This window comes from Dendropsophus ebraccatus, chromosome 2, assembly GCF_027789765.1.
Source record: "Dendropsophus ebraccatus isolate aDenEbr1 chromosome 2, aDenEbr1.pat, whole genome shotgun sequence".
In the NCBI taxonomy this organism is placed as follows: Eukaryota; Metazoa; Chordata; class Amphibia; order Anura; family Hylidae; genus Dendropsophus; species Dendropsophus ebraccatus.
Window position 1 is genome coordinate 151,336,816 of NC_091455.1, and position 21,567 is coordinate 151,358,382.

Consider the following 21,567-nt stretch of genomic DNA (forward strand, 5'->3'; position numbering starts at 1 on the left):
TGCGAGCCCGGCAGGTCCTGGCAGTTCCCATACACTACATACTTGCTGCGGTCTAAACGACTGCAGCGAGTATGTAATTCTGCCGCCCTTAACCCCTTCTGCTCCCGGCCGGCTCCCCCGCTGTAAGCATACATTACCTGTCCTCGCTGCATGGGTCCGGCGTCCTGCTCTCCCGTCCGGCCAATCAGTGGCTGCGGCTGGGCAACACACTGATTGGCCGGACGGGAGAGCAGGACACCGGACCCGTGCAGCGAGGACAGGTAAAGTATGCTTACAGCGGGGGAGCCGAGCAGGAGCAGAAGGGGTTAAGGGCGGCAGAATTACATACTCACTGCGGTCGTTTAGACCGCAGCAAGTATGTAGCGTATGGGAACTGCCAGGACCTGCCGGGCTCGCAGCGAGAATCTCGCTGCGAGCCCGTTCGTGTGAATATACCCTTAGTCAGTAACATGGTGGTGATGGTTATGGTGTAGAGGTAATATTTCCCCCTTGTATACTGGTATTATTGGTAATATTGGTCTCAGTATACAGGATTTGGTCAGTAACAGTATGGTGGTAATATGTATGGTGATAATATTTTCTTCCTATATACTGGTATTATTAGTAATATCTGTCTTGATCAGGACATGCTGGGAGTTGTAGTACAATCCTCTGATAACTGCTGCTGTAGACAGATGCATTGCAGGACCTTCAGGGCTGATGGTTGTCACCCACAGATTGCAGCCACCAAGAGCCTCTGCACACAGTGATTTATTAAAGGGTTGTCCTATCAGAGACTACAACTCCCAGCATACCCTGAGAGCTGTATAAATGTAGGGAGTTCTGAGAGTTTTAGTTCGACTTAAAATGATATTCAGAAAGAATTTATCACAGATACAGATGAATCCAGGAAAGGAGCGAGTCAGCATGTCGTGTCTCACTGGTTATATATTGGTGGGCCCCAAGGATCATTTCCTCTGGTGGGCCCCAGGTACCCCAGTCCGACACTGACGGTAAGCACTGTCTGGCGGATCTATAGGAATGAATAGAGTAGCAAGTCACGTGCCGTACCCCCGGCTATATGTATAACAAAGAAGCTCGGTACAAGTTGCAGAGATCTGCAGGGGGTACGGAGGTCAGAGAGCCCCCCCCCCCCAATAAGTTTTACCAACTTCTTTAAATGTGGTATGTGGTCCCTATATGCTGCCCCCCTCACTTTCGGTCCCTTACAGCGGTCTGTAGCCTGGATTCAGGCAAACAGGCTGTGCATGGGCACAGGAGCCACCACTGCAACTACCCCTTCAACCCAGCAGGCGGCAGTATAACATATGGCTGCAGTCTCTCCTCACAAGCCGCAGCCAGCTCTGTATCCCGTGTGGCGCTGGCAGCTCCGGTCTTACCTGCAGGAAGGAGATGGGGGAGCTGAGCTTCTTGGCCCTGTGCGGTATACAGACCAGCAGCTCGGACAGGAATACCTTGTACCTGTCAGTGTCTCCCTCCTCCAGCAGAGGGAGCCCTTGGCCGCCGCCGGTGTGCAGGATACGGACATAGTCGCTGATAGCGAGCACCCTCCAGTACACCGCCTGCAGCACGGGCAGCCCCGAGCCACTCATGTCAAACTGCGCGCCAGCCGCCGCCGCCGCCGCCACCACGCATGCGCCCCGGGAAGCTGGGCGCCAGTAGCGCCTTATAGCGTGGCAGCTGCTTTATTACACGTCAGTCCCCCAGGGTCTGTATGAGTGTTGTATACTACTAAGCCTTCCTATATACCCTCGTCCACAACTGATATATACAAAACAAAGCGTTTGGTTGAAGCACGCACGATCTGATCGCCCGAGCCTGGCTAAGCCGCTGCCACTCACACAACTACCGGGGAAATGCGAGGCCCGGGTGTGTGAGTATCCATCACGGCCAATGCCTGTTTCTCCATAGAGCACTGTATGGCCGGCTTCTGCTATGGATTAGTATGGAGGATCATTCACTTCAGGCGGCACAGCTGCTGTCATAGCAACAACAACACTGGTCTCCACTGTCATGGCCGCCGGGCTCCGACAGCGCACTCCCACACGGCATCACGAGGTTTACACTGAGAAGAGAGACGCGCCTACGTCACTTCCGGGTCCGGCTGGCTGTCTTCCCGGTTCCTGCGCTGTCCCTCTCGGTTAGAGAGAGATGCTATATACCGGCGATAGGTGAGCCCTCCGCCTATTACAGCTGTGTCCGCGGTGACCTCAGTACGACAGTGCTGGAAGTCGCGGCCGCTCCAGTGTGTGGCGCCTTCTATGGCTGCCCATCTGTCAGGGAGGATTGTGTGCTGAGGTGGCCTTAGTGGGTCCTGTGGGGAAGCTCAGCTCTCCATACACGGCTACTGTGGGGACTGGGCTGCCAGCTGGGGCCCCAGGAGTGACAGCTCGGACTAACGTGGGGAAAGCCCCCTCACTGCCTGTAATAGGGAGGATAGAATTTACTGGCTCATAGTGTATGTATACTGCCGTACTGTGCGTATACTCCATATACCGTGTGTACTGTGCGTATACTGCATATACCGTGTGTACTGTGTATACTGCCGTACTGTGCGTATACCGTGTGTACTGTGTATACTGCCGCACTGTGCGTATACTGCATATACCGTGTGTACTGCCGTACTGTGCGTATACTGCATATACCGTGTGTACTGTGTATACTACCGCACTGTGCGTATACTGCATATACCGTGTGTGTTGTGTATACTACCGCACTGTGCGTATACTGCATATACCGTGTGTACTGTGTATACTGCCGCACTGTGCGTATACTGCCGTTCTGTGTGTGTACTGTGCGTACTGTGTATGCTGCCATACTGTGCATACTGTTGCAGAGAGCAGCTGCTGCCATTCATTTCAGTATCCGGACAGTCACCTACTGACCCATATGTGCTAAGCTGGCCCTGCTGTTAGGATGAGCCTATAGGGCGAGAACAGGGTGACATTCACTGACAGATACAAAATGCAGTGAGAACCTCCAGGGTTATCCCATAGCCTCAGAATGGGAGATAACTGAACCATGAGGCTCTAGCTGCAGGCAGCTCCAATGTTCATGAGAACGGAGGTAACTGTTCCCGAGTGAGTAGTAACTTGGTGAGTACTATATGAATAGAGTGGCGGCTGTGTGCCCTCCATTAGCTCAGTTAAGAGTTGCCCTTCATTCTTATGATCAGCTAGGTATTGGTTTTCCTGTGGATAGGAGTATTGATTATAGAGATGTTATAACTATTCTGTTGGTGCTGTTGTAAGAATGGGGAAAAGTGATAGCTAACCCAGTGCTCTGCAGCTTCTGTTCCCCTGCTGCTTGTTTCTTCCCCTTGCTTCTAAGATGACACATGATGCAGCACGGCTGATTAGCCTTTTTGCATTAAATTAGGACTTGGGGATACTGCTGCAGTCGTCAGTGATTGGTTGAGTAAACTGGTCCTACTCCAACGCATCTTCTTATAGGCAGGGAGAAGAGACAAGCAGCAGGGGAGCGGTGGGTCAGCACCAGTGCTATTCATTTGCTGTAAAACCATCCAAACTAGACGAGGACAGTATCCAGCTATCTGCTATGCTGCTACATAGAGAGTGAATAGAGAGGCAGTGTGCACACACTAACGCACTGCTCATGTCCCAGACGTTAGACCTCCTGTAATCAGTTACTTTTCCCTTATTGCGTTTTCATCTCTGGAATACAACTTTAATTTTATTCATTCTTTTATAGTACATCCCTCAGCCTCTACAACACCTGGACTACGGGTGGGCAGGCTTTTGGCGGGGTTAAAGGGGCCGGGCCCCATACACGCAGCGGATCTGCTGCGTGTATGGGACACATTAAAATTCACAGTAATTGATCAGCAGCGGATTTCACTGCTAACTCGCAGCGTCAAATCCGTTGCGGATTCGGTAGGTGTGAACGTACCTTTAAAGAGTAAGGGCTCATACTTACTGAGCAAAAGACGAGGAATTTCTGCTTGAAGATTTCTGCTTGAAATTCCTTTTTTATTCTGCTCCTAGCAGAATTTGAGCTGAATTCAAGCCCTATTGACTTCTGTAGGATTCTTCTAGCAGATTCTGCCAAATGAAGTGAAATTCTGCTAGAAAATTCTGCAGTGTGAACAACAGAGCGGAAATCCAATTGAAAACAATGAGACATTGCCATGTTCATTCTTTTACGGCAAGCAGAATTTAAGAGAGGATTCCTCTTCAATTCCTCGCCTTTTGCCCCTAAGAGAGTGCTTTCTATCCAGTGATAAATATAAAATGTCCTCATCATCTAAAAGGTCTGCAGCCCCTGAGGTGTGTGCTTTCTGATGTTCTGCAGCAATGCCACATCTCAGTCATCCAGTGGTCGCCCAGGAGAAGGCACTCACCACGGAACTGTCCTGAAGCAGTTTGCTATTGCTGAAAGGCGAGTTTCAACTCTGTAGAATGGTTGGGTTCAGAGATTTGAATGTAACATTGTAAAATTGTACAGTATTAGTAACTGTACTTACTGCCCTTACTGACAGCAGCTCCCTGTGTACCTCTTAGGGCTAAAATCAGACTCCCCTCCTCCAGGCTGTGCTGTCCTGCTCTGTGGTGAGTCTATCTATAAGATAGCCGACATGGAGGAGCATGTGACCATGCCCTGCCATCCTAGTGTCCACCATAGGCGTATACAGGCGCTCAGTGTTGGACATTTGGGGGCGGGGCGTGGTCACATGCTACTCCATGTCAGCCATCTTATGGACAGACTCACCACAGAGCAGTACAGCCTGGAGGAGGAGAGTCTGATTTTAGCTCTGTGAGGTACACAGAGAGCTGCTGTCAGTACATACAGTGAGTACAGTTACTAATACCGTACACTGAACTATTTTACTATAAAGTGGCCAACCCCTTTAAGCCTGGCAACATGGTCCATAAGTGGACTGTATGTAGCAGACTGAGGTGTCAAATTTATTATGATGCAGTGAGGATTGAAACAGTTAAAGCTCCACGCTACTGTACTGACACAACCAGGAGTATGCCAAAGACATAGGGGGAGATTTATCAAACTGTTGTAAAGTAGAATTGTCTTAGTTGCCTCTAGAAATCTTTGAAAAATGAAAGGAGGAATCTGACTGTTTGCTAGGGGCAACTAAGACAATTCTACTTTACTCCAGTTTGATGTCCCCCATAGTGTTTTTTGACTAACGTACATCTGAGGTGATCCTAGTGCATAATATTTCCAAATATTCCATGAGAAGAAAAGGAAATACTTTAATTTTTGACTCATGTCATAAAACACCTCTAAGAGGCCCCATTGGCTTTCACAACATTTCTGTTTTAGTTGCTATCTCCAGCATAAAATAGCAATACTGGTATTTTGGTATCTGGTCCTGTAGGGCAGTGATTTTCAACCAGTGTGCCGCGACACATGGTCGGGTGTGCCTCGGGGAAAGTTCCCCAAACTATGGTGCCCCTGTGTTTTGTTCCCTGGCAATGCGCAGCGATCAGTGGCAGATTATAAGTATGGTGGAGAGAAGCACAGGAGAGAAGCATGGAGGAGAGAAGCAGGGGGGAGAAGTATGGTGGAGAGAAGCAGGGGGGAGAAGTATGGTGGAGAGAAGCAGGGGGGAGAAGTATGGTGGAGAGAAGCAGGGGGGAGAAGTATGGTGGAGAGAAGCAGGGGGGAGAAGTATGGTGGAGAGAAGCAGGGGGGAGAAGTATGGTGGAGAGAAGCAGGGGGGAGAAGTATGGTGGAGAGAAGCAGGGGGGAGAAGTATGGTGGAGAGAAGCAGGGGGGAGAAGTATGGTGGAGAGAAGCAGGGGGGAGAAGTATGGGGGAGAGAAGCAGGGGGGAGAAGTATGGGGGAGAGAAGCACAGGAGAGAAGCAGGGGGGAGAAGTATGGTGGAGAGAAGCAGAGGGGAGAAGTATGGTGGAGTGAAGCACAGGAGAGAAGCAGAGGGGAGAAGTATGGTGGAGAGAAGCACAGGAGAGAAGCAGGGAGGAGAAGCATGGGAGAGAAGTAGGGGGGAAAAGTATGGTGGAGAGAAGCACAGGAGAGAAGCAGGGGGGAAAAGTATGGTGGAGAGAAGTAGGGGGGAGAAGTATGGTGGAGAGAAGCAGGGGGGAGAAGTATGGTGGAGAGAAGCACGGGGGAGAAGTATGGTGGAGAGAAGCACAGAAGAGAAGCAGGGGGGAAAAGTATGGTGGAGAGAAGTAGGGGGGAGAAGTATGGTGGAGAGAAGCACGGGGGAGAAGTATGGTGGAGAGAAGCAGGGGGGATAAGTATGGTGGAGAGAAGCACAGGAGAGAAGCAGGGCGGAGAAGTATGGTGGAGAGAAGCACAGGAGAGAAGCAGGGGGGAGAAGTATGGTGGAGAGAAGCACAGGAGAGAAGTAGGGGGGAGAAGTATGGTGGAGAGAAGCACAGGGAGGAGAAGAAAACAGGCCCAGGTTTCACACTGAGTGAGTATAAATATATTTAGAATCTATATTATTAACTATATGTATAATATGTACTGTTTTAGTGTCATTTTGTGCCATTTTGGTTGGTGGTGTGCCCCAGGATTTTTTAAGTATAAAAAGTGTGCCGCTGCTCAAAAAAGGTTGAAAATCACTGCTGTAGGGTACAGCTGGTCACTGCTTTGGCTTCAGAGTGAACACCAGCAGAACTGTAATTATGTCTTTATTTCTACAGGTCTTTCCTTTTTCTATCAATTTTGGCTACCAAATTGTTTTCCTGCTACGCTTGTCATCTACGATGCTGAACAGAAGCTCCTTCACTACCCTAGTGGTTGGTGTGTTTATTGTATATGTTGTTCATACCTGTTGGGTAATGTATGGCATCGTCTACACAAAGCCCTGTGAAAACCACAGCGACAACTGTATCAAGCCATACTTATCTAAGAGACCGAAGCTTCAGGTATGCATACCTTTTCACAGCATTACATTCCTATGTACAATGTGTATGTGGAGGTCCCCAATGCTGGGGATACACTATATGGCAAAAAATAGAGAATGTCAGCACAACACCTGTTTATTGAGATCAGATGTTTCTGCCATAGGAAGTATTAGTAGCAGTAGTATGGGTCGAACTTAAAGGGGTAATACAATGTTAGAAAAACATCACCACTTTCTTCCTATGACAACATGACTTGTCTCCATTTCAGAAGTGGTTTCTAGTTAACCTCCATTCACTTCAATGAAACTGAATTGCAAAACCCCACCCAAACTGGAAGAAAGTGGCAATGTAAATGGTAATTTCTAACGCTGGATAATCCTTTAAGGACTGCTGGTACTGCCATGGGATACCCCTAAAGATGAGCGAACCTTTCAAAAGTTCGGGTTTGTCCGAATTTTTAAACTGCATTAAAACAGCTAAACGATTGCAGGCATTTACCTATTTTATTGGGTTTTCACAAGTTCAGTCATCAATACTTACTTGGCCATGCTCCCCTGGTGATTGCAGCCACTTCCTGACTGTGACGATACATCTTGCTCAGCCAATCACTGTCCACAGCACTGTCCCATATAAGTCAGTCAATGATTGGATGAGCGGGCTGTCACTCTTGTCTCTGGAGTGACAGCCCGCTCAACCAATCACTGGCCATGGCGCTGTCCTTTCTCAGTCAGTGATTGGCTGAAGCAAAGGGGACACTGGAGTCCCATACAAGGACATTGAGGGGGCGGACAGGTGAGCTTGGTGGATAATAGTAAGGAACTGTTTTTCAGGGTTTAGAATATGCCCTTTTTTATCTAAGGGTGATATGCACAAAATATGAGCAATACTTTTTATTTCTACTTTATTTGTACTATGATGTTACATTTCACACATGCCTTTCTTTTCTGTTTCTTCAGTTAAGTGTATATACTACTACAAGGACTAGTATTAGTGCTGAGAATAATGTCGATTTGGTTTTGAATGTTGACAATTTTGATGTGGAGTCAAGATTTGAAAGGTAAGCTTTAATTGTATAATACAGAGACTGGTACCTGTCCTGGGACTTGCAGCTATTTATTTTTACAGAAATCAAAGCAGTGGACTGGCAATAAACATATTTACAATGGGCTATAACAACTCCTCCCATTTCTTATGGTGTGTTTACACAGACAGATTTATCTGACAGATTATTGAAGCCAAAGCCAGGAACAGATAATACACAGAGAATAGGCCTTAAAGGAAAGACTGAGTTTTCTTCTCTTTTCAAATACATTCCTGGCTTTGGCTTTAAAAAAATTTCAGATAATTCTTTTTGCCTAAACACACCTTTACACTGGTTGGAGCTCAGCATCAGATGACTGTCCATTGTGGAAGGTTATGGGAGAGGGTTTCCAGCTTGTAGCAGATGAGGAGCTTGGGTAAGCCTCTGAAATGCCTCACTGAAGAATAGTGTTAAGTGGACTTGAGGAAACTGTCCAGGTTTCACAGCTTCTCCAAAACCAAATGCTTGGCATTTGGTTTCCAGCATCTGGAGAAGTTGGATGTCGCCCTTGGGAATCCTAGAAAACATGGATACAGCCTATGGCGGAAGACGGACAGTTTCCTCAAGTCCGCTCAGCACTTCTGAAGAATAAAAACATTTTCTATGTTCTGAAAGCACCGGCGTATACATGAAAAGTACCATGTGTCTCCTTGACCTAACATTGTCAGTAGTTTGGAACATGAATTGCATCTGACAAATTAACTTTAGGATGCCTTCACACCTAGCGACTCGCAGCGTTAATAACCCACTTTCACTACATACCCACAGCGGTCTTAACGTCCTGCCTCCGATGAGTGACTCTTCACTATGATCTGCAATAACACATGCATATACATATAATAGGATTGTGTGTAAAATGTAGTTAGTGAACAAAATTAAAGGGGTTGTCCAGCGAAAATCTTATTCTTTCAAATCAACTGGTGTCAGAAAGTTATACAGATTTGTAATTTACTTCTATTAAAAATTCTCAAGTCTTTCCATAGTTATTAGCTGCTGTATGTCCTGCAGGAAATGTTTTATTTTCACCGTCTGACACAGTGCTCTCTGCTGACATCTCTGGCCGAGACATGAACTCTGCCTTGGTTTTCTATGAATCCCCTTAGAAAACCTCTCCTGCTCTGGGCAGTTCCTGTCTTGGCCAGAGATGTCAGTAGAGAGCACTGTGTCAGACTGAAAATGCTGCGATGACCGGAAATGACCACTCAGCATAGACAGTCATTTACACCTTCAACTGCCTGGAACGGTTTCCTCCCCATTCCTGGTAGTTGCAGCAGGGTCCCGGCTGGACAGAAATAACGTGTGTAAAATTGCCTCCTGTTCTATTTCAGCATTGTGTTGTTTTTTTTTTAAAGCTGCTTCTTACCTAGATGTGTTTTTTGGTGCTGTGCAGAAATGTATAAAAACCATGGAAAATGTATAGCAAATTTCAATGAGAGAAAATGGCACTGCTTAAATGCAGAACCTCACCAAGGAAATGACATGTTTCTACTTTTTCAGGCAAAAAAATAAAAACACAGGGAAAGCAGGTTTTTCATGAGGCACCATTGACTTTTAAAGAGGACCTGTCACCCCCCGTGCCGGGGTGACAGGCTCCTGACCCCCTGCTAGTCCGACGCTCATAGAGAATGAATGCTCCGTCCGATGCTCCGTCATTCTCTATGGGCATTGGACTCTCCTGTCAGCGCGCGCCGGGCTTCGGGAGCTGATATCTCAGTCACCCGACCGCATCAGGAAGCGGGACCCGGCGCGATTAGGTAAGTATAGAACGCTCTAACGGGGGGTCGGAAGCCTGTCACCCCGGCACGGGGGGTGACAGGTATCCTTTAACCTCTTAAGGACCCATGACGTACCGGCACGTCATGGATCACTGTCACTTAAGGACCCATGACGTGCCGGTACGTCATCCCTTTAAACGGGCGCCGCGGCCGGCCGGGTCCCGATCGGGGGAGATAGCCTGCTATAATACATAGCAGGCCATCTCTCCCTGTCGGCATGGAGGGTTGTTAACCCCCCCCATGCCGACGATCGCCGCTATTGGCTGATAAGCCCATAGCGGCGATCGGAACCTTTCCGGGCCATCGGTGGCCCGATGACCCGGAAAAAAATGGCGGTCGGTGCTGTCCGAGGACGGCACCGACCGCCATTACTGTAAAAAGTAATGGTGGTCACGGTACCACCGTCCCGATCGCCGTGAACGGCCGGCCAGCCGGCCGGCCGTTCACGGCGATCAAAGTCCCCACAAGTAATAAATACCTGCTCCGGACCCCTCAGCTAGGTAGCTGAGGGGTCCGGAGCAGGTATTTGTACATTACTCACCTGTCCCGGGGTCCTGATCGGCGTCTTCCGGGTTCCCGGCGTCCACTTCCTCTTGTCGGGACTTCGGCTTCTTCCGTGAGTCCCGATCGGCTGTTTCCGGCTCCAGCGTCGTCTATTTTCGTATTTTTCCGGCTCCAGCGTCGTCTATTTTCGGATCTTGCGCTCTGCTGCCCCCTAGCGGCTGATAAGTGTAATACACGTATCAGCCACTACAGGGATGTTCAGAATGTAGTAAAAAAAAAAAATTTTTTCCCAATTTTTTTTTTTTTCTATTTTCCGCACCCTATCGCCGCTGAGTGTTGATCAGCATCGCACGAAAGTGCGCTGCTAATCAGCAACTCCTCCTTTTTGGCGTAGGGTGTTTTTTTTTTATATCCTACTGCCACGGTCTGCTTATAAGTGCCGAACATAAGTGCGGCATTCATCAGCAACACCATTTTTGGCGTAGGTTTTTTTTGTATACTTACTGTAAAAAACACGTAAAAAAACACTACATTACACCACACTACATTGAATAAAGTTTTACACTACACCACTACATACCCCATATACCAATCCCCATATAAAGATGGCCCCCAGGGTGTTTTCGGTGTCGGACGCATACATTATTATTGCCTCCGACACCGAAACAGCCAGTGAGGATGAATTGGGGGGATCCTTCTTTCCTCCATTCATCCTCATCCTCCTCATCATCCAGTGACGTGTCTGGGAGTAGCGTAGCGTACGCTGCCCCCCAGACACGTCTTTTCCGCCAGTACCGTCCCAATAAGAGATGACGGTATGGCGTGAAATTCTACAAACTCTGTGAGAGTACCTCAGGGTACACTTACAGATTTAGGGTACGTGCACACTGTGGAATGGCGAAGGATAACCCTTCGTGCATTCCGCAGCTGGCACCCGCCGGCGGACTGATGCAGGGGCGCGTCTCCGCCTGTGTCATAGACTCTATCCTATGCATGGGCGGATTCCATTATCCGTCATTCCATCAACACGTTGGACGCAGAGCGGAATCCGCCCGTGCATAGAATGGAGTCTACGACACGGACGGAGACGTGCGCCTGCATCAGTCCGCCGGCGGGTGCCAACTGCGGAATGCACAAAGGGTTATCCTTCGCGATTCCGCAGTGTGCACGTACCCTTAGAGTGTATGAAGGAAGGGACACCCGAATCCAGCCGCCAGATGCCCCCCCCCCCATCCTCGGAGTTAGTGGGGAGATCGTCCGGGAACTGATCTTCCCACTGCTGGATAAAGGTCACCACCACCCGTACGGGGATAACTTTTATACCAGCACCCCCTCTTCTGGTCCCTCGCTGCCTGAGCTACTGTAGCTTGCGGCACGATCCGAACATATCAGAAATAGTAATAGCGCCCTAATATTTAGCAGCCATGGAGCGGACCCAGCGCTTCTGGATATGAAGGACCCCGTATCGCACCAGGACAACATTTTCCAGGTGACGTCCCCCACACTGGAGAACAGGAGACCCCAGAAGAAGTGCAGAGTGTGGGGTAACAGGGGGATCAGGAAGGACACCATTTACCAGTGTGACACCTGTCCTGATCCCCCCGGCCTCTGCATACTGGATCGCTCCAAGGCGCACTACACGTCATTGGGGTTCTACATTATCTAAATTCTGTCCCTTATTCCTATTTCAGGGGTCACGTTGATCCAGGGATTATTCTGATCGCCATTATGGAGTCGGGAAGGAATTTTTCCCCTGTGATGAGGCTACTGTCGTCTGCCTCACGAGGGGTTTTTGCCTTCCTCTGGATCAACACAGGTTGAATTTGATGGACACCTGTCATTTCCAACCTTATAAACTAATAATTGGCCTAATACCCCCAAATAAATTAGAATTGTCCCTTTTCCACAGCTAAGTAGGTATGGCCGCCATTCCCATTAGAGGATGCCATGATGCAATTACAAAGCCTCTGTGCGGCCAGGACAGTAGAAACCCCCCACAAGTGACCCCATTCTGGAAACTACACCCCATAAGGAATCTAACAAGTGGGGCAGCGGGTATATGGCCCCCTGGTGACGGCCACATTTGGGACGTGAAAATGAAAAAAATGGTATTTTTTATTTTCACGGCACATGTCCTACACATGTGCCCATCACTAGTGGGGTCCATATGCTCACTGCACCCCTTGTTAGATTCCTTATGGGGTGTAGTTTCCAGAATGGGGTCACTTGTCGGGGGTTTCTACTGTTCTGGCAGCACAGGAGCTTTGTAATTGCGACATGGCCTCCATCCCCCATTCCAGCCTCTAAATGGCGCTCTGTCCTTTTGGTGACTTGCCCTGTGCCCATATGGCAAATTATGTCCACATGTGGGGTATTTTCGTACTCAGGGGAAACTACCCTACACGTTTTGTGTTCATTTTCTTTTTTTAACCCCTTGTGGAAATGGAAAAAAATCAAGGCTAGACCAACATTTAGTGTAATTTTTTTAAAATTTTTACTCTAAATCATTGATCTTGTCTTGATTTTTTCATTTTCACAAGGGGTTAAAAGATAAAAAAAAACACAATGTGTAGAGCAATTTCCCCTGAGTACGGAAATACCCCACAAGTGGACATAAAGCGCCATGCGGGTGCAGGGTAAGCCTCCAAAGGGAAGGTGCGCCATTTGGTTTTTGAAGGCTGGATTTGGATGGAATGGATTTCGAGGGGCCATGTTGCATTCAAAAGGCCCCTGTGTTGCCAAGACAGTTAAACCCCCCACAAGTGACCCTATTATGGAAACTACACCCCTCAAGGAATGTAACAAGGGGTGTAGTCAGCATATGGACCCCACTGGTGACGGGCACAAATGTGGAACAATGTGGCGTGAAAATGAAATATTAAATTTTTTACACTATAATGTTGGTCTAGCCTTGAATTTATCATTTTCACAAGGGGTTAAAAGAGAAAAAAACACACAAAATGTGTAGAGCAATTTCCCCCGAGTCCGTAAATACCCCACGTGTGGACATAAAGCGCCATGTGGGTGCAGGGCAAGCCTCCCAAGGGAAGGAGCGCCATTTGGATTTTAGAGGTTGGATTTGGCTAGAATGGATGATGAACGCCATGTCGCATTTACAGAGCCCTTGTGCTGCCAAAACACTGTAAACCCCCCACAAGTGACCCCATTCTGGAAACTACACCCCTCAAGGAATCTAACAAGGGGTGCAGTGAGGATATGGACCCCTGGATGACGGGCACATTTGTGCCATGAAAGTGAAAAAATGAAAATTTTCACTTTCACGTCACATTTTTCCACATTTGTGCCCGTCACCAGTGGGGTCCATATGCTCACTGCACCCCTTGTTAGATTCCTTGAGGGGTGTAGTTTCCAGAATGGGGTCACTTGTGGGGGGTTTCCAGTGTCTTGGCAGCACGAGGGCTCTGTAAATGCGACATGGCCCTTGAAATCCATTCCAGTGAAATCCAGCTTCCAAAAGCCAATTGGCGCTCCTTCCCTTTGGAGGCTCGTCCTGCGCCCGCTTGGCACTTTATGTCCACATGTGGGGTATTTCCGTACTCGGGAGAAACTGTGCTACATGTTTTGTGTTTTTTTTTTTCCTTTTATCCCTTTGTGAAAATGAAAAATTGAAGGCTAGAACAACGTTTTAGTGTAAAAAATACTTTAGTCTTTTTTCAAGCCATATTGTTTGGAAAATCTGTGAAGCACCTGTGGGGTCCAGATGCTCACCGCACCCCTTGTTACATTCCTTGAGGGGTGTAGTTTTCTAAATGGTGTCCCTTTAGGGGTGTTTTTTAGGTTTTGGCACCCCAGAGCCTCTGCCAACCTGAAGTGGTACAGTCAAAAATGACCAAAAATAACGGAGCCATTGAAATTCACTAGGCGCTCCCTTATATCTGAGGCTTGTGGTTGCGTCAAATAGCGCAATAGGGCCACATATGGGGTATTTCTATAAACTGCAGAAATGGGGCAATCAATATTGGGGTGCATTTCTCTGGTAATAGGTTTATAATTATGAAAAATATTGGATTACAATAAAATCTCTGCACAGAAAATTAAAATTTTCAAATTTCTTACACACTTAGCTTTTATTTCTGTGACTCCCCTAAAGGGTTAAAAAACTTTCTGGATGTGCTTTTGCAGAGTTTAGGGGGTGCAGTTTCTGAAATGGGGTGCTTCGTGAGGCTTTCTAACACACAGTCCCCTCAAATACACTTTAAACCTGAACAGTTCCCTAAAAATATCTGATTTTGAAATTTTACTGAAAATTTGGAAATTTGCTGCTAATGTTTTAAGCTTCCTATTGTCTAAAAAAAATGAAATATAGTTTAATAAATGCCGCCAACATAAAGTAGACATGTTGCTAATGCTATTTAATATATAATTTATGTGGTATAACCATTTTCTGTATAAGCAGAAAAGTTTTAAAGTTGGAAAAATGCATTTTTTCACAATTTTTCACGCTATTTTGGGTTTTTTCATAAAGATTCGTTATAAGTATCGACTCCAATTTACAAGAAATGTGAAGTACAATATGTCACGAGAAAACAATCTCAGAATCAGCCGGATAGGTAAAAGCATCCCGAAGTTATTAATGAATAAAGTGACACTGGTCAAATTCATAAAATTTGCTCCGGTCCTTAAGGCCATTTCAGGCCCGGTCCTTAAGGGGTTAAGCTAAGATAGCATGGTTTTTAGGTGAAACATAGAAAAGGTGATCTCGATAAGACAGCGTCTTTAACATTTTATGTTGTGTCGTGCATTTTTATACATACAAACCATCTTTTGGAGGTTTTTTTTAGCCAACTTTGCAGTGTTTTCTTTTAATTGACAGTACAACTGTTAGTAGGATTTTCTCCTTATGAGAACTTTGCGGTAAGTTCATAAGGCTATTGGTATGTTTACACAGACAGATTTATCTGACAGATTTCTGAAGCCAAAGCCAGGAATGGATTTGAGAAGAGGAGAAATCTCAATATTTCCTTTATGACCTATTCTCTGTTCATAGTCTGTTCCTGACTGGTTTCAAAAATCTGTCAGATAAATCTCTTTGTGTAAACACACCATAAGTTATCGTAATTAGAGTGGAGTGACCTTCGAACCCAGGCATGTGGCATTTGATTAGCGGTGTTTGCTGAAGTTGGATGCAGCCCTAGGGAGTCCTTGAAGACAGCCTTAGGGCTGCATCCAACTCCAGCAGCCACCTCTAATCAAATCCCACACGCTGAGGCTCAACTCTAACAGTAATACTTCATATTAGTTTCTATGGGCAACAAAAGGAAGACCTAGCTGTCATATGTTATCAAGCTGCTAAAATAAAACCTGGACTGTGATTTGTTGCTGTGGGCTTTAACATAAAATCATGTGTGTTTTTTGTTTCTTTTTTTTCCTTTTTATTGCAGAACTGTGAATGTAACAGTTCCAAAGAAAACCAGGAATAATGGGACATTGTATGCCTATATATTTCTGCACCATGCTGGAGTTTTACCCTGGCATGATGGAAAACAGGTGCACATAGTGAGCCCACTTACTACTTATATGATTCCTAAACCTGAGGAGGTAAACCTTATCACTGGAGAAACTGGCACCCAGGTACGGAATTGGCCCCTTCTTTCTTGCTTTGTTGAACAGTTTTATTATTCATGTCATCAGGATAAAAAAATAAGAATAAACTGTTAAAGTAGTTCAGGTCATTGCTTATAACCTCTGCTTTTAGTTTCATTTTACTTCTGTTGCAAGGAGTAATATTTTTAAATCTGGCTATGCATACATTAAAAGCTCATGATCTGCAATAACTGCAAAAAAGAAAAGGAACAGCGCACGTCGCACATAGCGTGATACTGCAGAGCTGGATTTATGATTATCTATGAATAGGTGTTGCTCACCTTGGGGGGTCGTGCTCCAAGCCTGACACCGCCTGATGCTTTGTAGAAGTTCTGCTCTTTCCGCTCGCTGCCCGTCCGAGGATCCGAAGAAATCGGTCAGGAAATCAAAGTGAAGATTCACTCATCGGAGGCAGGACGTGTGGAGTACTCGGACGTCTGGCGCAGAGCGGCTTGTTCACAGGGTTCAAGATGAAGCATCTTGAACCCTGTGAACAAGCCGCTCTGTGCCAGACGTCCGAGTACTCCACACGTCCTGCCTCTGATGAGTGAATCTTCACTATGATCTGCAATAACACATGCATATACATATAATAGGATTGTGTGTAAAATGTAGTTAGTGAACAAAATTAAAGGGGTTGTCCAGCGAAAATCTTATTCTTTCAAATCAACTGGTGTCAGAAAGTTATACAGATTTGTAATTTACTTATATTAAAAATTCTCAAGTCTTCCCATACTTATTAGCTGCTGTATTTCCTGCAGGAAATTTTTTATTTTCACCGTCTGACACAGTGCTCTCTGCTGACATCTCTGGCCGAGACATGAACTCTGCCTTGATTTTCTATGAATCCCCTTAGAAAACCTCTCCTGCTCTGGGCAGTTCCTGTCTTGGCCAGAGATGTCAGTAGAGAGCACTGTGTCAGACTGAAAATAAAACAATATTTCCTGCCTGACATACAGCAGCTAATAGGTATGGGAAGTAAATAACAAATCTGTATAACTTTCTGACACCAGTTGATTTGAAAGAAAAAGATTGCACAACCCCTTTAAAGTCTGAGTGCACACTGAGGGTTAAACCACGGCCCTGTGTATGTATCACAGAAAGATCCAAAGGATAGCAGCACTGCAAAATATAAAAAAAGGTGTTTTTTTTTGCACATAATAGGTTTTAGCCTTTAAATGAGGTCTTTCACAAGCATTATCCCCTGCTGAACGATCTTGCGGCTACTTTCAAGATAACTAACTTAGCCAGTCACTGACTGAGACGGGACAGCGCTATGGCCAGTGAGTGGGCTGTCAAAACAGCTGTGTAAACTGGCTGGTTTATATTTGGCTGCTGCTCACTGCAGAAGTAAAGTATACACAACCAGTAAAGTTTAAAGGGGAAGTCCGGCCAAAATTATTTTTTGATGTGTTATTACTTATGGAAAGTTAGACAAATTTCTAATGTACATTAATTATGGGAAATGCTCATATACTGCTATTTCCCTTAATTTAGTGGCTCATGGAGTGTTAGAATTCTCAGAAACAGTGACGTCACGACAAAGGGTGTAATTCCTATGGAGTGTCCAGCAGGGGGCGCACTAATATATATATATATATATATATATATATATATATATATATATATATATATATATATATATATATATATATATATATATATATATATATATATATATATATATATATATATACATATACACACATATATACTCATATATACTCATACACTCACCGGCCACTTTATTAGGTACACCATGCTAGTAACAGTTTGGACCCCCTTTTGCCTTCAGAACTGCCTCAATTCTTCGTGGCATAGATTCAACAAGGTGCTGGAAGCAATCCTCAGAGATTTTGGTCCATATTGACATGATGGCATCACACAGTTGCCGCAGATTTGTCGGCTGCACATCCATGATGCAAATCTCCCGTTCCACCACATCCCAAAGATGCTCTATTGGATTGAGATCTGGTGACTGTGGAGGCCATTTGAGTACAGTGAACTCATTGTCATGTTCAAGAAACCAGTCTGAGATGATTCTAGCTTTATGACACGGCGCATTATCCTGCTGAAAGTAGCCATCAGATGTTGGGTACATTGTGGTCATAAAGGGATGGACATGGTCAGCAACAATACTCAGGTAGGCTGTGGCGTTGCAACGATGCTCCCCAAAGTATCCCATAAATGTATTCAATGAATACATTTGCAGGGCACCAAGCAGGGAGGGAGAGAGTTGCCTGTGCATACTACCGCCCCCCTCCCTCCCTGCTCGGGGCTGGGCATATATACACAGTACTACTCCTCCATTATCTGCAGATAATGGGGGAGTAGTAGCTGTGCTATCCCCATCACATCACCCCCACCGCCCCGCCGCTGCTCACACAAGGACTGCTCTTCATGCCCCCTCCTCCGCTCCCCCTCCTTCTCTTAGCTTCAAACTAACTATCCTGCCCCCGCTGCCGGACGCCGCTCCTCACACTATTCCGCCACTCTCTGCTCCTACATACCGGCTCTTGGTCCGCCCTGCATGCCGGCCGAGTCAGGGAGGGCTGACATGGCCGACATGCTGGGCGGACCGAGAGCCGGTATGGAGGAGCGGCGGCCGGCAGTGGGGAGTGAACGGCGGGATAGTTAGTTTGAAGCTAAGAGGAGGAGGGGAAGCGGAGGAGGGGCCCTAAATAGCAGTCCTTGTGTGAGCAGCGGCGCGGGCGGTGGCGGTGATGTGATGGGGATAGCACAGTTACTACTCCCCCATTATCTGCAGATAATGGAGGAGCAGTACTGTGTATATGTGCCCAGCACCGAGCAGGGAGGGAGGGGGGAGTTAGTATGCACAGGCAACTCTCTCCCTCCCTGCTCGGTGCCCTGCAAATGTATTCATTGAATACATTTATGGGATACTTTGGGGAGCAAGGACACTTGCTCCCCAAAGTATTCCATAAATGTATGCAATCCAAACGTACAGTACATAACATTTTCACATACAGATCAAATGATTCAATAGAATGTCCAGCAGGGGCGCACTATATATAGAAGTCAATGGTACTCATAGACGTCTATATATAGTGCTGGACACTCCATAGGAATTACACCCTTCGTCGTGACGTCACGGCTTCTGAGATAATTCTAACACTCCATGATCCACTAAATTAAGGAAAATAGCAGTATATGAGCATTTCCCATAATTAATGTACATTAGAAATTTTTTAACTTTCCATAAGTAGTAACATATCAAAAAATAATTTTGTCCGGACTCCCTCTTTAAAGAGAAGCAATCAGTCCAATTGGGCTGATATGGTTCCCAGGAGCGCTGTATAAAGCTCCTGCAGCAGCTGCAGCCTGAGAAAAGAGTTTCATTCTCCAGGTGCATGACAGACACAGGCAGGGAAATAGTCATCTGGGCGGCTCCCCGCCCATATCTAGTCACCGCGCTCTGCCTGTCACCGCGCTTCGCAGGATGATTGACAGGCAGAGAGGCCAGTAACAGGCCTCTTTGCCTGTCTATCATCCCCTCTGAGCGCGCTGACAAGCCGAGCGCGGTGACTAGATACGGGTGGGGAGCCGCCTAGATGACTACTTCTCCGCCCGTGTCTGTCACGCGCCCGGAGAATAAAACTCCATTTTTCTCTGGAATAAAGCTTTTGCAGCAGCCGCTTTATACAGCGCTGCTGGGAACCATATCAGCCCAATTGGGCTGATTGGTTCCCTTTAACCCCCATAAGGACACACTGGATTTTAGCCTTAAAGGGTTCTTACAATTCATTGAACCCGCAGCTCCATTCATTCTCTAGGGAGCTGCCGGAAAGAGCTGAGTGCTATACTTGGCTCTCTCCGGGGGCTCTATACAGTATGAATGGAGCTGTGGGTTGCTTGTATTTTGGACACCTATGGCATATCCATTATATACACTGTAAATGTCTGATAGATGTGGGTCCTGCTCTGGGACTCTTGAGATTAAGGACCACCCAGCATCATCTGGCCTGGTTGTTGCCACCAGAAAAGGTGAGGAAACGAAGTTGGCTGTTATATGCAGCTTAAAGTCTGTGAGAGTTATGTAAATGGAAGAAAAACAGCTGGCTCAGCTGTTTTCAGTTTCTAGGTGTGGGTCCCAGGGATATGCATGAAACATCCTGTGTATATGTTCTCTATGTCTTGCGTGAGAATACTGCTTTTATCCTGTAATTTACATAAACACATTTCAAATTCAGCTGCTACAACTAAGACCAGTCATCTGATATACTGATCATACTGGTTATATTTGCTGGTATTTTTTACATTATGTTGGTTTTTGTTGTTAACTACACTCTAGGTGTTGAAAGGGAAATTGGTAGACTACATTGTGACAATGGTAGCAATGTGTGAGTTGAGCAAACAGCTTAAAGAGGACATGACAACATTTCTAGCACAACTGTTGACAACAGATACTACTAATGCCATTGTGAAAGGGAAGGATCGCTGTACACTGAATAAAATTACTGAGAAACGATACTTCTACATTGTTATTATATAGGGACAACAAGTGTTTACTAAGACATAGGGGGAGGAATACTCTATTTCCATTATCGCGAGCAGGAAAAACCACACACACAAATGCCGTAACCAATAGACATACAATGTTGCTTTTAGATTGTCTCGCCTTTTGCCGATGCATGTGTTTCCTGTCTCTTTGTTCCTTATGATTATTTATGCAGGTCAAGTGGTACCGAGACGGACAATATTTTAAATGGTACATTTTACTTTATTATTTTATTTCATATTGTAACCTTTTGGCCTGGTGTAAGTTTCTTTGAATGATAGACTAGATGTAATTACTCAGACTACGTTCAGCACACTAAAGGCAAAAGACTTACCAAGAACATATTGGGCTGTTTGTTGGCACTCTTTTTGATAGGTTGCCAATGTATACCCGGACATGACCGAAATCATGATGTGAATGAGGCTCTACTAGTAATGTATGTCCCAACTCAAAGAGCCAACTGTGTGTCACTATATATAAAATATATATATATATTATGGAATGTTTTAAAATATGCAATTTATTCTCTGTGTGACTTTACAGCAAATCGATACAGAAAAGAAAGAATCCAATGCTTTGGATGAACCGGTCTCTCATTGGCGTTCTCGACTCACGCTAAACGTTATGGTGGAGGATTTCATTTTTGACGGTTCATCGCTACCTGCTGATGTTCACAGATATATGAAAATGTAAGTATTTAATTTGTCACTGGACAACTGGATGAGTTAACATTATTAATTCAGATTAATGTTATCTTTATGATGTAATGATACTTTAGAAATAATATAGTACACAAGACAAGATTGATATTATCTTTATGATTATCATAATGATGTTATGAAATAATATTATTACACAAGGCTGTAAGAACATCGGCTGTTGTTTGACATGGCTGTGTCAAACAATGGCCGATGTCTAACATGTTCACCTGGCCGCATAAATATCACTTGATTTTAATTGGAATGCGGGCACATTCGGGTGTGCCCCCACTCCAATTTGCCATAGACCACAGTGTAAAGTATGGACGGGAGCCCTGTGCTTTACACTGTGTGTACAGCCTATTTTGTACGGCCGCTGTTCACCAAACAAAATATACCTGTCAATTATTTTTGCGGCTGTAGAAAACCACGGCCGTAGTGTATACACTACCGCCATGATTCCATGGGGTGCGTTCACATTGAGTAAAACAGGCCAAATTCCGTGGCAGAGCCTCAGTGTGTCAATGAGA

The 21,567-nt window shown here is 45.8% G+C and overlaps 2 protein-coding genes across 8 annotated transcripts in view; one reads left to right on the forward strand and one right to left on the reverse strand.

The window, feature by feature from the left end:
• The window catches only part of TERT (telomerase reverse transcriptase), a 49,199-nt gene extending 47,183 nt beyond the window's left edge, over window positions 1-2,016 (reverse strand). For 3 of the 4 annotated variants that reach the window (XM_069958536.1, XM_069958534.1, XM_069958537.1), the window contains exon 1: window positions 1,380-1,604. In XM_069958536.1, the coding sequence (XP_069814637.1) occupies window positions 1,380-1,592 (213 nt within the window). In that variant the 5' untranslated portion in view covers window positions 1,593-1,604. Of the gene's footprint in view, window positions 1-1,379; window positions 1,605-1,849 lie in introns of those variants that run through there. The other variant, XM_069958535.1, reaches the window with a different exon arrangement.
• CLPTM1L (CLPTM1 like) overlaps window positions 1,435-21,567 on the forward strand; it is a 37,900-nt gene continuing 17,767 nt past the window's right edge. Inside the window, exons 1-5 of one of the 4 annotated variants that reach the window (XM_069958539.1) lie at window positions 1,435-1,708; window positions 6,653-6,877; window positions 7,813-7,913; window positions 15,619-15,808; window positions 20,883-21,028. In XM_069958539.1, coding sequence (XP_069814640.1) covers window positions 6,716-6,877; window positions 7,813-7,913; window positions 15,619-15,808; window positions 20,883-21,028 — 599 coding nt within the window. In that variant the 5' untranslated portion in view covers window positions 1,435-1,708; window positions 6,653-6,715. The other 3 variants (XM_069958538.1, XM_069958541.1, XM_069958540.1) reach the window with 3 other exon arrangements.